Source organism: Vigna angularis, chromosome 5 (genome assembly GCF_016808095.1).
Source record: "Vigna angularis cultivar LongXiaoDou No.4 chromosome 5, ASM1680809v1, whole genome shotgun sequence".
In the NCBI taxonomy this organism is placed as follows: Eukaryota; Viridiplantae; Streptophyta; class Magnoliopsida; order Fabales; family Fabaceae; genus Vigna; species Vigna angularis.
The window spans coordinates 38,718,917-38,736,150 of NC_068974.1; the positions used below are offsets into that span (position 1 = coordinate 38,718,917).

At 31.4% G+C, this 17,234-nt stretch overlaps 1 protein-coding gene and 1 long non-coding RNA gene across 3 annotated transcripts; both read left to right on the forward strand.

Annotated features, from left to right (window-relative positions):
- The first annotated feature begins 2,588 nt into the window (after positions 1-2,588).
- LOC108340682 (uncharacterized) lies at positions 2,589-13,400 on the forward strand. Of its 2 annotated transcripts, XM_017578199.2 has the most exons (18): positions 2,589-2,943; positions 3,685-3,793; positions 4,356-4,463; positions 5,169-5,353; positions 5,568-5,763; positions 6,107-6,361; positions 7,038-7,184; positions 8,560-8,638; positions 9,689-9,802; positions 9,873-10,039; positions 10,230-10,348; positions 11,238-11,361; positions 11,458-11,526; positions 11,604-11,730; positions 11,997-12,111; positions 12,253-12,443; positions 12,534-12,646; positions 12,939-13,400. In XM_017578199.2, exons 1-18 carry the CDS (start codon positions 2,678-2,680, stop codon positions 13,203-13,205), a joined length of 2,751 nt encoding a protein of 916 aa, XP_017433688.1. In that variant the 5' UTR covers positions 2,589-2,677; the 3' UTR covers positions 13,206-13,400. The 2 variants fall into 2 exon arrangements, with proteins under 2 accessions (XP_017433688.1, XP_052733840.1); XM_052877880.1 differs by lacking the exon at positions 2,589-2,943 and having other exon boundaries at positions 4,356-4,446.
- Positions 13,401-14,277: 877 nt separating this feature from the next.
- On the forward strand, positions 14,278-14,965 carry LOC128196776 (uncharacterized). The gene is made up of 2 exons (XR_008249149.1): positions 14,278-14,542; positions 14,811-14,965. It is a non-coding gene; the product is annotated as an uncharacterized LOC128196776 (long non-coding RNA).
- The last annotated feature ends 2,269 nt before the right edge of the window (positions 14,966-17,234 follow it).

Here is a 17,234-nt window from a genome sequence, read left to right on the forward strand (position 1 = left end):
TACGAAAGTTTCCACAAAGAAAAGAGATGAAAAATAAAAAACAGTAGTTTTTGTTTTATGATAATATTTGACCATAGATATTTGAAACGCCCAGATGTGAAATATATTTTTTGATCAGAGAAGTTTTGTGGTTTAGGCGTTTTTCTTTTCGGCCATAAATCTCAAGCTATGATAGATGGACATCATACTATTCTTTATTTATTTTAAATATGAAACTTTATTAATTAATAAACGTTTTGAGTTATTTTGATCTGTGCATTTGAAAGAAAATAAATAATCTTAGACGTGAATTTTTTGGAAATTGATTTTAAATTTTAAATTACTTTGAATAAATAAATAAATTAAAATCTCACATTTTTTATTCCATGCACAAAAATTAATTATATATTTGAAAATTTATTGGACTCTTTTATATAAAAATTGATGGATAAATAAAAGGAAAAGAAAGGGAGAGAAAGAGGTAGAATGAAAAGATAAATTCTAAATTTCAGTTTCTTAAATTTTTCTCTATTTCTCGTAAATCTTTTAATTACTGTAAAAAATAAATCAGTCCACTAAAAATGCTAAACATATGAGAGGGTTAAAACTTTCTTAATTACAATACAAGTATTAAAAGGCATTGAAGCGGGTTACAACTTTCTTGATTACAATACAAGTATTAAAAGGCATTGAAGCTTGTAATATTGTATTTGCAAATTGTAACATCTCATTTAATACTATAAAACTTTCAAAAATAAAACATTATAAATTTTGATAAGATACAACAAATAAATAAAAAAATATAAAAGATTAATACAATTATTCATATTATTAAATAGATTACAGCACAACTGAAAAATACTAAAAGTTATTTAAGAGGAAGAATCTCCCTTATACAACATATAAACTAGATAAAAATTTATAACTATGTCTTCGCCTACCACAAAAGACATATCAATACTTAACTTGTTACCTATTCACACTTAGAGTTAATCATCGCAAAAACACAACAATACATAAAAGAAAAGAAAAATAAGATAAGCTAGTGTGCAAAAGGAATAACATAATGCAGTTATTTCATATTAAATACTAGCTTACCATGGATAAAGTGTTATAACTCATACAAACATATAAATTATCCAGATACATTCCTTTGACATAGAGTTTCACCTGCAGAGTTACAAAACTGGGTGCTCATCGGTAAAAAGGGGCACTTAGAGATTTAAGGCAAAAATGTTCTAAGACTTGCACAACCAAACTTGCATTTAGTGCCACTACCAAGTGTTAGTCAAAATCGTGATTTAAGCGAACTTGAACCTGATCAATTACTTAATTTTATATTGCTTTGTCAGAAAATTGGTTAACACAATTTTTATACAATAAAACTTATTCGATTGCTCATTTTAGTCTTCTTAGTCACAATAATCCAAACAACAATCAGTTCAATTTAATCATCAAATCTCATAGTTCAGTTTAGACATAAACACCAATCAAAAAATTCAAACCACGTACCAATAACATCAGAATTATCAAACTCACACACACAAGTAACTAACTTTCCTTACCTAAAAAGCAATCAAACAGTTTGATAACCCCTTAAAACACTCTTAAATGCACATGAAGTTCAAACTACCCCTATGAACAACACAAATGTGATTAAGGCACATTGTTGATAAAAAAAAACATAAACACTATTTATGAGCCAAAAATGACTACATGCAGAAGAAGAACCATACCAATAGAGAGATAGAAAATTAACTTACTGTATTGTGGAAAGTTCCACATCGACTAGAGATAAGACCAATTTATAATATATAACTGGATGCAAACCTCAATCTACAACTGGTTTTGTGGGATTGAGGTATTTGCACCCTCATAATTGCTTACTCTATTTTTTTTCACTATTACCATAATAATAAATTTAACATCTTCATTAAAAAAATAATATTAATTTTAAATAAAATCTAAATTTTATATTAGAGAAACTTTGAGAGAAAAAAAATCACAAAAACTAATAATAATAATAATTAATAAAATATACTCACAATGAAGTGTAAATAATATATTATTAAAGGCAGAATGTCAAAAAAAAAAGTATTATTTTGAAAAATGAAATGATATAATAAGTTTAATCATGATAAATATGGTAACTCTATACACAATATAATGATAAATAGGCTAATCCTTGACACAATATAATCATGATAAATACGGTAACCTTTGATAAAATAGAATAAATGTTCTAACAAGTTTAAAAAAAAAAATAGTAAACTAAAATTTATTTTAAGATTGATGAAAATGAGTATCACAATTCTTACATTTTATTATAAAAGAAATTTTGCATTATGCTTTAGAAAAAAGATTCTAAAGATATTTTTCTAACGGTAGTATATACAAAAGAAAAAAAATAATAAAACAAATATATTGGATGAAATCCAAGCGTGTTAAAGTCTCATTTTAAATTTAATTTGATTCAATGTCCAGTAAAAAATATTAAATGGATAAATAATTTATGATGGGGGATATAAATGACATTTGTCAAGTAAAAAAATAATGTGTCAGGTCCAGGGCTCATTCTATATAAAATCAGAACCTATAAATACGGCTAAAATATGATTTCGAATTTTTTAGAGGAGATAATCGAATTTTTAGCAGATAATCGCAGAAAGTAAGAGTGGAAGAGCAGCGTCTGAATCCGATGGCAAAAGAGGGAAGCGACTTTGATGAAGTAAACGACGCGGTGGATGGCACGGGGGAGGAAGAGGAAGAGCAAGCAGCGGAGGAAGAGGACAATGACATGGAAGAAGAGAATGAGTATACTTTCAGGTTCGAAAACGGGATGAATCCTTTGGACTTTGTCGATAACAATGACGATTCTGGCCTTCAACCCTACGAGCGATTCGAGCGTCTTGAACAGCAAGCTCTTGCCGATAAAAAACGAAAAGCAACTGAACAATGCCACAGGTCCGTTGGCTTCTTTAGCCCTAATTAATTGGGACGGTTAATACCATTAGTAGTGAAATTTGAGGCTTAGATATAAGAGTCCTCAAGATTCTATTATAAAGATAAGATGAAATTATAATATATAAAAGGAGCAAACTTATATAAATCGAGCCACTCTCTTCTTAATACATTAATACATATGAGAGACTAATATGTATGGTAAACTTAAACCATTTACTAATAGACTTATTTATTTCCAGATAATTGTTTTATTTGTTGTATTAACTGCATTTGTGGTTGGACTTTCGAAATTGGTAGTTTCTGTTTTTTTTGTTGTCGTTGCTGTGAAGTGTACTGTTTATACTTGAATCTGTGCTTTAGGAGTCGATGCAACTTTGTATTGTTAATATATTGATTCAGAGATGTGCATGTGCAACCGAGAGTGCCACAATTACGTACATGTTGAATAGAAATGGGAATATGTTAGTTGTGAAACTTAATTTTTATTGACAGCAAAGGAAAATGTTGTAGATACAAGAAATTAGAGAAAAAGTATTGGAGGTTAAAAATTAAAATAAAAAACAGAAAATCCTTGAATCCCTTGTTCAATGAGATGAGCTACTGATAATTCTTGATTGAGTTCAGGTGCTAAAAGGGTTGAACAAATTCTAAATGTATCACACAAGGATAAAATAACTCACTGCGCTTACTTACTTTTTTTATGTTTGTTTGATCCATGCTATTTTATGTCACTAAATGCAGTGAAGGGCCTCCTTCTAAGATGGCTAGGGAAAGTGATATTTCCGGGTCAAAGATAGCTGAGATAATGGAAGCAATGAATTATCATGGTGTGCGCAAGAGATCAAGAAAGGTATGCCATGCAGTGCATATGCCAGTTTAGCCTACATAATAGCTTTCCTTTAATTCTTTTATATTATAAGCAGTTTGCCAGTCATGAGCAAAGGCTACACCAGAAAGAAGTTGATAACTTTCCTTTAATTATTTTATATTATAAGGTAGATTACAAGTTTTGATCTCCAGCAATAGAGTGGATATTAGAAGAATACGTTTGGTGTTATGATTTTGGAAGAAAATTTAAGATCTGTGGTCATGCCTGTTGCATTTTTTGCTCATAGCTGTTTCCATTTTTTATATGCAGGTTACATTAGTTTCATTCTTACAATTTCCCCCTCTCTTTTCCCTGAATTTTCTGTTCTACATGATAGCTTATCACTAGTTTAATTGTATACCATTTTCTTCATATGCTTATGATTCTTTATTTCTTATACATATAATATCCATAACCTAGAACAGATGTAGATGAAAATGTGAAAATGTAAGCACTCAGTTGCAAGTTATGTGACTACCTTCTGTTTTAAATTTTAATGTAACCTACATGACCCTTTTAAGTATTCTCTATCTGTCTGATGCAGCCTAAAAAGAGAGGCAGGCGAAAAGGATCGAAGAATAAAATGGACCCTAAGCTAGAACGGATGCTGGGTGATGCCAATCTTCACTATTCACGTAAGCATTATGACGAGGTATATTATTCTGTCACATGACTTCCTTAGCTTCTGTCACTGGAGTTTTCTATTATTTAGTGTCACAGCTACCCAGTATGCTGAGGAAAAAAAGTAGATAAGTAAATCACTGTACTCTATTAATTTATTTTTTTAGGATGGTTTTCTGTATTAAGTACCTAAAGAGATACAATAAATGATACTATTTCTGTCTGTCTAGGCTCTTTTTGCCTTTAGCATATAATCATCTGATGCAACCTGGGGTATTATGTATGCCTTTGTTTGTTGGCATACCTTTTTTGGATCCCTTTTTCCTAATCAACCTTTGTTTCTCTTGAAGTTTTCCTTTGTTTTTTTAATTAAGATTTAAGCAAATCCAAGTTGATCAAATTAATGTTTTTACCCTCACTTATTTGTTATTGGGCTAATACTGTATGTCTTGCTTTTCAGAGAGATATGGTTGCCACCAGGAGAAACTCATTAGCTGGAAGTTATATTCATGTTCCTGGAAATGCTCTAACACTTTCCATTTTTGTTTGTCTCAACTATGATAGATGGCATAGTTGAGACAAATAGATATGATTGATTTATATTCTGGGTGTTTAGTTTTTTTATTCTTAATTTTTTTTGCATCTGTCAAAGCTTGATTTATGTTATAGATTTTATCATTGCTTTAGGCTTTTGCAGATTATTTATGCATTCCTTTTCTCTGTTGTTTTTTTGCAGGCTAAAGATGTGCTGCTTGAAGTTATTAAGTTGGCACCGAATGTGGCTGATTCTTATCACACCCTTGGACTTGTCTGTAATTCACTCCAGGATGATAAAGGAGCAATGACTTTTTACCTAATTGCTGCTCTTTTGAATCCTACTAAATATTCATCTCTTTGGGAAATGATTTTTAGTTGGTCCATGTGAGATGACTTCTTAGTTTTGTTGTTTCTGTTATTTTTGTGAAGTTATTCTTTTGGAATAATTTGGCTACATGAATCTATACACCTACCTCAATTGTGATGATGGTTAAAATTTCATCTAGTAATGTCCTTGAAATATTATGCATGTATTACTTTCAAACAATGTTGAAAGAAATATTATGATTATTGAATTGTGAAACTTTTTCAAGTGCAGAAAACAAGGTCATAAAGATCAAGCACGATATTGTCTTTTAAAAGCAATAACAGCAGATCCCAAAAATATTACTCTTAGACGTGATCTTGTAGGGCTTTATGTTGAACTTGGAGACTATCAAAAAGCTGCTGTTACATATGAGCAAGTACATCAACTCTGTTATGAGAATGTTGAACCACTGAAAGAAGCAGCTAAGGTTAGTCTTTGCTTTGAGATACCATGGACATGGATTCAATTTTGTCAATAATCCTTTGCAATTTGTTTTTTTGTTAACGATTATTTCCAATGGAAATCACGGTTTGCCTTGTGATGCTTTATTAATGCATTTATCGCATATGCTTGTATGTTATATGAGTAACTAACATCTTTGAAATGGTAAACAGATGTGTATAAAATGTAATGTTGGAGAGGGGTAAACTTTAAATTATTTTATATACATGCAAAAAGTATAGGGTTGGGAGCTGATAATATTTTTATTCTCTTACACATTAATAAATTGATTTTCAATGTCAAACTGAATTTATATTGCTTTCTATCAGTTGTACAAAAAATGTGGTCAAGTTGAGCATGCTGTTTGTATTCTTGAAGACTATCTTAAGAGTCAACTGGACGGAGCAAATGCGAGTGTAGTTGATCTGCTGTGTACCATATTGATGGAAACTAAGGCACATGACAGAGCTTTGCAGTATATTAAACATGCCCAAGCTGCAAATGCATGGGAAGAATTACCGTTGAATTTGAAAATTAAGGCTGGAATTTGCCATGCTCATCTTGGAAAAATGGATATGGCTCAGGTGTGACTCATGCTTACTTATAATTGAATTTAGTGTGTTTTTCTTGATCATGGACCCTTTTAATCTTGCTTGAACCTCATATATTAGGTTAGGTTAATTGATATTCTTTCGTGTCTTTGGATGAGTATTTAGTTTAGACTTTCTTAGTTATCTTGATTTTTTTCTCTTTCATTCTATATGTTCTTTCTTTCTTGTGTCCTGACCAATTTATGTGTAACACACATTGTTACCTATCCACCATAATTTTCCCTCCATGTAATATATCCCTTATGAAGCATGGGTTTTGAATGAGATTTGCACGTAATGTTTTGCTGATTTCCTATTTTATGTAGATTTTGTTCTCTCTTCTTTTTATTCTAAATAAGAAAACTTAACTTTATGGTCATCTTGTATATAATGTTTTTTCCTTATAAAATGGCTTCTTTTCTTAAGAAAAAAGATTAATTTCATAGTCTTTGTAATCGTGTACAACTCTCTTTCTTCTCCAACCCCATTTTTGAAGCACATTATATCATTATTTTTGAGTTACTTTTTCCATGTTTCTCATTAACTTAATTGCATACAATGTTGGAGTGCAAGAAAATGTCTAATAATACATGTAATGACAGTGTATGAATCTTTCTTTTGACTTTGGTTTCATTTTTATGTATTACTTAACATTTCATTTGATTACTAGGTTCTCTTCAATGATTTGAAACCAGAGAATGCAAGCAAGCATGTTGACTTGGTTATTGAGGTTGCTGATTCATTAATGGGTCTTGAACATTATAACCCTGCATTGAATTACTATTTGATGTTGGAAGGAAATATTGGAAACGAAAATGTATGGTAACTCCTGCCCATGCATGCCAATTATTGGTTTAATTTTATACCAGTAATTTGCTTAATTAGGTGACTGTTTTTGTCTTATAATCTGATGGGGCTGTATATATTGGAATCTTTAAATTTATTGTCCATATTTTTGTTAGAAATATAATATAAAACCATTCTTGTGTCTTTACATAATAACTCAAGCTTTTAGGGCTGTTGTTTGTTCCATGACTGAGTGGTCTAGAGTTTGATCCTTATTGACCTATCCAGTAGGCACAATTACAAGAGATGGGTATGATAAAACATGGACATGAACACAGGAATGCAACCAATTTTAAAAATATTGGATAACACATCTATAATTTTTAAATTATAAAAGAGAATTCATGTTTCAAAAATGAGCACAAGTTATTATGAACACTAAAAAATGCAAAAAATGATCTGATTATTGTGCTATCTAATCAGTATTGTTATTGACTACTTGAGTTTTTCTAATACATTTCCTCATGCCCAATGTTATTGGGTTTGTTGTTTGAGTAATAATAGTGTTTCTTTCTGTACCCAATAGATTTCTTGAGCCACCTCCCATTCACTTTGGACGTATTTTGAAGTAAAAATGTACATTGGGAAAATCGATTGTATTCTGTTATAAAAACCCATTCCCGAAGGAATGGGGTGGCTCAAAAAAATTGTGTGCAGGAAGAAACACTTTTATGGAGGTGATTAGTTAATAGATCAAACTATAACAACTTTAATTTTAATATGGATTATACATTATGTTAAATATATTGCGTTTTATGTTAATTAGAGAAACACAAACTTTTGCTATTACTTGATATTGGTACATATTGTTCATATTGTTTTTAACAACATCTTCTATTTTCCATATTTATATTTGGTTGTCATATATACTTGTATCATTCTTCATTATACATATATTACTCTATGTGTGTTTTAGACATAAGGGAGATTAATTCTATATCTAGTTTTACTATATTCAATAAATATAAGACCTTCATATGATTTATGTTTGGAGCTAATTAAACCCCGTGAACTAGCTTGAAAGGGCCCCAACAAAGTGGCTTTTGAGCTTGAGAGTTGTCTCCCACTTATGTACTCTTCTTAGTTTCTATGTTTTGATGTGAGACTACTTGGGATTTTTTCCTGAAGCTAGTTGGAAGGACATAATAGAGGGACTGTATTGTCTATTTGTATCTAGTATCAAATGTAATTGTTTACTGTTTTCAATTTATTCTATTTTCTTTGGCTCTTTTCGGTTGCCTGATACTATTTATTTTAGTTTAGAAATATATTTCAGTGTATGCCTTTCGTCATCATCACTATGTTATCACGATATTCTATATTTTTACTGGAATTATTTCTTGCAGGGTCCTCTATATCTGAAACTTGCTAAATGTTACAGGTCCTTGAAAGAAAGTTCACAAGCAATTACTTTTTTTTACAAAGGCAAGATTTTATTTTTAAAGAGAATGTTATTTAGTTAATGATACCTTGTGAAAACCACTTCCCCTTTGTTTTTCAATATAAATGAAATGTTCTATCGATCATTTCTTTTTGTGATGAAGCTTCTGAAATTATTTTTTATTGCCAAAATCTTTTAGTTTGGGTCCATCCTTTTTTCTTGCGGGAGTAGGATTTCACTTTAACATCATAGAATCAAGCAGTTCTCAAATGTATTCTTGGATTGCTTTACTTTTGAGTAAACTTTTTATGCATAACGTAACTGAAGATCTAATAGTATGCATTCTTCACATATAGATCAATAGACAGGTTTACATTTTTCAAGTAATCTGATATGTGAGCTTTCCCATTAGCTTCTTCATTCAAAGACAGTTACATTGTTTTGGAATGAACTTTCTGTAGTTTTTTCTTTGATATTTTGTGTGCTTCTTTACTGTTGAGAAACATATAATTGCTGGTTTTCAGGTTTATTCGTTTTGGAAGAAACAAGCTAAAATTTTGTGGCATTAATTTTATGTAATTGTCTTGTGAGATTGGTGCATTCGTTGGAAATAATTACATCTTTAAGAGTGTCTTTCACTCTATATTTGATTTGGAATAGGAATTTTTTTTGTAGCTTCTCTCTACTGGTTTGCTCATGGATGTCACAATGAGTTTTTGTTTCAGGTTTTGCAAAGAAATTAAACATGCTTCATTCTTGGTTTTATCCTTTCACTTTTTTTTTTGAGGTTATCTTATCTGCTTCCCTTTATTCCACTTTTTATTATCTTCTTTTTGTTTATCAAAATACTATAATTTTAACTATTGAATTATTGGTTAAGGGGAGAAAAAGGGAAGTATGTCAAATTCAAAATGCTAATCGTTGTATCACTTCATAATTGACTTCAGTTATAAGAGCATATTTTAGGCTTGTATTGTTATGCTAGTGCATGTAGATTCAGTGACAGAGAAACAATACTCTGTTGTTGCTTCCTGATGATTGTTCTGCTGTGAAATATTCATACTCCCTGGTTGCTAAACAAGATTTTGTTTCAGCCCTTGAAATACTACAAGATGACGTTGATGCACGGATAACTCTAGCTTCCCTTCTGCTTGAAGAGGGAAAAGAAGATGAAGCAATTTCCTTGTTGTCTCCTCCAAACGATTCTGGTATTTCCAACGTTTTCTTTCTCTACAGTTGAAGTTCTTGGATGGAGATTTTAATGTGAAAAACTTGCAGACTCTGGTGATGCAAATCCTGAAAAGTCAAATAGATGGTGGGTTAATGGAAGGATAAAACTGAAGCTCTGCAACATTTATAGGAATAGAGGGACACTTGGTGATTTTGTGGATACAATTTTCCCTTTGGTTCGTGAATCATTAGATGTTTCAACTCTTCGACAGAAGGTAATATTTGAGAAGCCAAAATTTGACCCCTTTGGCACACAGTCAAATACAGATTGATTGGTAGATGCTCTTGGACGCCTATGTGGGCATGCCTCTTGCTTGCTTCAGAATGTTAACATGTTGATAAACTACATTATTTCAAGTAGATCTTAAAATTGATTTGAATTTTCAAAAGGCGTTATTGCTGTAGGGTAAATCAAAAAGGCGACTCACCAAAAGAGATCTGGTCGAAAGGGTTAGGATGGTAGATGGTCCAGAAAATGATAATGTATTTCGAGGATTCAGGCCAGTAGCTGCACCATCTGACCGGTAAGTGTTTGTGTCGTTTCCTAGTATACGTTAATCATATTCTAACTCAATTATGGGTGATCTATGGTTTGATTAACTAACCTCGGTTAACTAACCCGGTTAACTAATCTCGATTAACTAACCCCGGTTAACTAACCCGGTTAACTAACTCCGGTTAATTAGCCACGATTAACTAGCTCCAGTTAACTAGTCCTAGTTAACTAGCCTAAGTTAACTAACCCCGGTTAACTTGCCACAGTCAACTAGCCACAGTCAACTAGCCACAGTTAACTAGTCACGATTAACTAGCCACGGTTAACTAGCCAAAGGTTAACTAGCCACAATTAACTAGCCACAAATAACTAACCACGGTTAACTAGTCACGGTTAACTATCCACGGTTAAGTAGTCACGGTTCACTAGCCACGTTTAACTAACCCTAACCTTAACCAACTAGTGATCTTACTCTTGTTTAATTGATGTGGGTCTTCATACTCAAATTTAATCATACCAATCTCCCTCTAAGTAGGTATTTGGAGTTGTGCAATGTTGGGAAGCCATTTTTGTTATCGTCACCTTAAACCTTCTGAAATTCAAAGAGTATTATTAGTATTATTATACCTAAATTTTCATTTTTTAAATATTATGATACTATGACTTCAAACATTTACTTCAATGTATCCTCTCCGTTATTATTCTATATTTGGAAAACCATAGGATGGCATCCCCTTGGCAATATCTGTGTGATGCAAATATAATACATGTATCTGTGCATTGGATGTACTACCTACATTGCAGATATTACAAAATATTTTGGGTGAATAATTTGTCTTAGTGTTTATTCTTTTTCATGTTGTTGGCCATTGCTAGATTTGGATACAAAGTGAAAAGAATGTGTTTTCTGTAATTAGGTTGAAAGCTTCCAGGGCAAAAAAGTTGCTGCAGAAGATGGCAATTGAAAAGGAGAAAAGAAAAGCTGAGGCACTGGCCTCCGGAATTGATTGGCTAAGTGATGATTCAGATGATGAACCTCAGGTGATCCGTTTAGTGTTGTCTACTCAATTCTAGAACAAATTTCTTGATGATTATGTCTTAACTCCCTTTTGGGTTTATTGCATGAGATATTTTTAGATAGAAAACAGAGAACCTCCCTTGTGCATTCTTCGGAAATATGAAGAACATCACCAGCTAATAATCGATGTTAGTACTTCGATTAATTTTTTTGCTGCACCCCCTTTCCTCTGTTATATGTCTGACACGTTAATATTATTGGACAGTTGTGCAAGGCATTAGCATCCTTGCAAAGGTATTGGGAAGCACTGGAGATTATTAATCTCTCTCTAAGATTGGCTGGTACATCTCTGTCTACTGACAAGAAAGAGGAACTTCGATCCCTTGGAGCTCGTAAGTACTGAAGACAGGCTTTTGCTTATAGATTTATTCTTTGCTTTCAAGTTCCAACTTTTCTCATTCGAAGAAATCAAAATAAAAATTAAAGAATTCACTGCTTGTTTAATGTTTATGTTTGTTTCTTTCCCTTCTTTAGCTTTACATATTTCCTTTATTACAACTCAGAATATAAATGTTCTTTTTTAAAAAAAAGAAAATTAATGCTTTTAGGGAGGGAAAAAGCTTATCTTGCTGATAAAACAAATTTATGTTCTCCACAGAAATGGCATACAGCACCACGGATCCTAAACATGGGTTTGATTGTGTAAAATACATTGTTCAGCAACATCCACACAGTGTTGCAGCTTGGAATTGCTACTACAAGGTTATCTCAAGGTAATTTTGTGAATGCATGGAACCATGGGTTCTCGGCAAAATTGGTTAGGCTTTCTAATTTGTTGTGATAGGTTTATGACCTAAAGATAAACAAAGACCTGTTTGTAAAACGTGGTTTACATGTTCTCTCCTGGTTTATAGATTGGAAAACCGAGATACAAGACATTATAAATTTGTACGTGTTATACAAGGAAAGTTTGTGGACTGTGTGCCTCCTATTCTAATTTCTGGCCATCAGTTTACCATATTTAGCCATCATCAAGATGCAGCAAGGAAATACCTTGAAGCTTACAAACTATTGCCAGAGAATCCCTTGGTTAATCTCTGCGTTGGTATGCTTTTCATGTCATGCTGTGTATGTACCGCTTTCCTAACCAAGAACTAACAGTAATTGATGAGTTAATTTTATCAATTTTTCTCAGGAACAGCCTTGATCAACTTAGCATTGGGTTTCAGACTTCAGAACAAGCATCAATGTCTTGTACAAGGTTTAGCATTCCTCTACAACAACTTGAGAATCTGCGAGAACAGCCAGGTTTGTCTGCTGAGAATTTCCTGCAGTTTTTTAGCCCATTAAGAAGAAAATGTTTTATTAAATATTAATAATAAATGCGACAATATGAAAAAAAAAAATGGGCTCCTCTGAGATTATAAATTAAATTACAAAAAAAAAAATCTTGAATTCATTGAGTTCCTATAAATGAAAATACAAATAAGCATTGAACAAGCTGATGTAGGCGTTCAGGCACTGAACTTCATAAGATTGATTGTTGTCGTGAATTTCTTACGTTGTCATTTATTCAATGTGAGAACGAAAAACCTTGCAGGAATCCTTATACAACATAGCTCGGGCCTATCATCATGTTGGCCTTGTAACTCTGGCGGCTGTTTATTATGAGAAAGTGATTGGTATTCGCGAGAAAGACTGTCCAATTCCAAAACTTCCCAATGAAAATCCAGATGTCATCGAAAATCATAAACCTGGTTACTGCGACCTTCGCAGAGAGGCAGCTTACAATTTACATTTAATCTACAAAAAAAGTGGCGCTCTTGATCTTGCTAGGCAAGTTCTCAAAGATCACTGTACCTTGTGAGTTCACATATACCTTCTCCAACCACAAGCATCTTGCAGATTTAGTTAGTATTTGCAATTAATAATGTAAAAAAGGTTTAGAAACACTTGCAATGCAATGCAATCTATTAGGTTTTGGTATATGGTTTCATTCATACATATGAGGACATTGGTGCAAGTTATACTTACTTTTATAGAATGTATTTTTACAATTTTACCGTTAAATTGTAATTACATATTACCTTAATTGAATATATATATATATATATATATATATATATATATATATCACAATTTAAAAAAAAATGAACAATGGTGAGATAATAATTAAATGATTCATATTTTTATATTTTAAGAATTATATATTATGTCAAAATCAGTAAATATAGTTGGATAGTCAAATAATTTTATAATGGTATAATAAATTTTGCATACAGGATTTTAGTGATAAGAAATTTCAATCCATGAGTCAAATTGTAAAAGGTATATTTTATGAATTGTTATTGAAAGTGTCATACTAGGTATAATTTACAATCAAGTTGTTCAAATTTAAATTATGTGAGATTAACTATGTTGGGGGAATAATATTTAAAACAGAAGAACATTTCTTAATTTGAAACTCGGAAAATTTGAGATTTTGAAATTTACATTGTGTTTGTTTAATTTTTTTCACTTTTAATTTTTTTTTGGATAAATCAATATAATTTTAGTAAATTTTAAACTTCTACTTTGAATAAGATATTTTAGTTTTACTATATAAAAGTAAATCAAAAGTTATATTTCTAATATTGTACTTTATACAAAAATAAATAATTTCAAGCATTTAATAACAAATTGTAAATGTTCGACATTTTTTATATGAATATTAATAGTGGAAAAAAAAATATAGAGAATGGAGGATGTAAAATTATTTAGGTTCGTAACAGGGCATCATATCCATAAAATGTCTGCCTCCTGAAGACACACCATGTTTCCCACATTTATAGGTTAGGTCCTTGGATGCTATCCAAACCTTTCATATTGATCTATACATATTTACCAAATGTTAGCTTTAACTATATGTTCAAACAACAAATTCTTACATAAGAGAATACAACATTGGGATTTGAGTATTTACGATCAATCCCACCAAATCATGAAGCACATGGCTTGACGAAGGGCCTTACCATTATTTATGTAGTGATCACAATCAACATTCAGTAGGTAAGGAGCATTTTGTTATGAGCATTTGTCATTATTGCTGAGACTCGCACCTTCACAGTCAACAAACAAAGCAACAGCAAAAATGTTAAAAGGAAAATGGAGAAAGAAGAAAACTTCCAAAGCTTTCAGTTTTATGATGAGAAAAGGGAAGTCGAGGTAATCCATTTCCTTCAATGTGACGACCACCATTTTGACGAGATATTGCTCATACTGAATCAAGTTCTCACATATTTATTTTTAGTTATTATTCTAAATATTTTATTAATAAAAATATCTTATAAATTCATGTTTATTTTTTATTTTATTTTATGTAAAACTTTATTTATATTCTAACCATACAAACCTATGGTGTGGACAACATTTTCAATCTACACCCACAAAAAATAGCATCGTAACATTGTACTGACTTGTATGATGATTCCAGGATGATCTCCGACATTGTTCCAAGGCCACGGAGTACCATCTTGCATTGTCCAACCATCCTCAGGAACCTTCTGCGCCATTGCCACCAATGGATTAATCCTCACTTTGAACTCTTCATACTCCTTGGCTATTCTGAAATTAAATAACGTAGATGTTTATTACAGTGAAACACGATAAAAATATTTTTTAACAATAGCATCATTCTCATTTATTTTTTTAAAATTCTTATTTTCTCTTTCTCTCTCTCTCTCTCTCTGTCTTTTTTTTTTAGTTTTAACTGAACTCCTAACGATTTCACTGTATTTATCTTTATTATTTCTATTCCACCTATTTATTTTCATGTTTTTTCCTTTCTAATAATTTTACTCTCCTATTCAAGTTATAATTTTTATTTTTCTGAGTTTTTTTAGTTTTATTTCTATGTTATCATTTTTATTTTTCTTAGTTTTTTTAGTTTTATTTCTATGTTATAATTTGGGTTTAATATGTTATAATTTACTCTTACATTACTCACGGACGAATCTTGAGAATCCATAATTAGGAATAACTTTGCTGTAACTGACATAGATGTAGATAAATGCATCTGAATTTACACTCGTTTACTTTATATATTATCCATTATTTATTTTTAAGATTTTATTTATCATTTTCTTTTTGTAATTTCATTATGTGACTTAAAGTTCCACTAACTTTTTATGTATTAATTATTATCTTAATATGATGATGTTTAGTCATGAATACTTGAATCAATTAGAATTTGTTAGCGTGCTCTCGTATTTATTTTCATATTATCATTTAATCAATTTCTGTTATTATTATTGTTTATAATCATAATTTGCAACTTCGTAGTTGTTTTTATTTGTAAGAATGAAAACTCTAGATTGTGTTCTGATTTGGTAATAAATTGTTTTTTTCACTAGTAAAATAATAATCTTTCTCAAATAAAAAAAAAGTTTAATTTTTAAATTTGGAGAAGATCCTTTTAATTCATACTCATTATAGAAACCCAGAAGCAACAATATTTTAAGAAAAAATGTATACAACTAATAGTTATGTATATATCAATAACTAAATAATATAGGAGGTACTAAAGATTCATCTAATCACTTTTACATAACATGAAAAACCTCTAGAAAATTTGCAGCAGCCAAATTTTGTTAAAAATAAAACTTGTCAGTTCAAGTGTTTTCTAAAATAGTTTAATAATTATTTTGGTCTCTAATTTTGGTAGGTGTATTCAAAATTGTCCTACCTATTTTTAGATGTCTCAATTGTTCCATATTTTGTAAAATCGGTTTAAGTAGGTTTTTTTGCTTACGGTGTTAAAAAAATAACGATATAATTGTCATCCTATCCAAAAGTGAATTAGCTGTCCAATTAGTGATTGCGCGACAAGCTCGACCAATGACGTAACAGTCCCTTCCCACCCAAATTAGGATTTCACACAATTGCATAATGATGCTTACAGGGTTTTCAACTCTCATCTACAGCGGCGGTTAGTTCTTTCGTTACACGAAAGAGCTCGCAGTGGCATGATTAGAAGGGGGTTTTATATTGTGGTTCCTTCTCTATTTGCAAATTTGGAGATTGATGGAGATGATGTTTGCATTTCTTCTACGATGAAGAAGATGATGTTGCAAAGAAGGAGATGTTTATTGGCCATATATAATGGTTCGCGAGCATATAGTCTGGGTTCTTCGAGTTCGTGGAGAAGACAAAGATGAAGGAGAATTGCTTGCGGTGCGCGAAGGTAATGGAGTAGATGAACTTGTCGTTGCGGCATGCTTTAGGTTAGGGCTTTCGAATGTTTAGCCATGGAGGTTCGAATTAGGCTTGGTTTTTGGGCTTTTCTGATTACTGATGCAATTTTTGAATCGAGGGAGAAGGAATTTGCGATTAGGATTCGAAGGGGTGAATCACGATTCTGGTTTGGGATTTTTCTGCAGGTACCGTCGCGATTGAACAAATATGGCTGCAGTGGAGGCGATGCGCGATTTAAGGTTTAATGCGTTTATGATTTTGTACAGGTCGCTATGACTGCTGAAGGTGGGTTCTGTAATGGAGGTTGATGGTATGGTGACTATGGAGGTTTGATTGTGCGAGAAGATGAACTTGTGGTGGCGCTATTGGCGACATAGTGGCCTTGTGGTGTCACTTTGCACGAAGCTTAACACTTACCTTTTATCCAATTACTTTAACTTTTAACATTTTGACATACTTATCAAATTGACCTCAGCGTGTCACGAAATTAATAACTGGACAACTCATTTATTATTGGCCAGAAGGATTTACATCATTAACATTTATAACGCAGTATGTAAAAATGACCAACTTGAATATTTTTACAAAATACTAAAAAAAATTCCAAATTAAACCGTTTTTATAAAAATATAAAACAAGTGTAAACAAAATAAGTATTAAGATT

Bases quoted from the DNA above. Each gene is read 5' to 3' on its own strand.
- LOC108340682 (XM_017578199.2), top strand. From the start codon at position 2,678: ATGGCAAAAGAGGGAAGCGACTTTGATGAAGTAAACGACGCGGTGGAT. The intron at 6,362-7,037 runs GTGTGACTCATG...TTTGATTACTAG, and splicing joins GAAAAATGGATATGGCTCAG to GTTCTCTTCAATGATTTGAA. The intron at 12,444-12,533 runs GTATGCTTTTCA...AATTTTTCTCAG, and splicing joins CTTGGTTAATCTCTGCGTTG to GAACAGCCTTGATCAACTTA.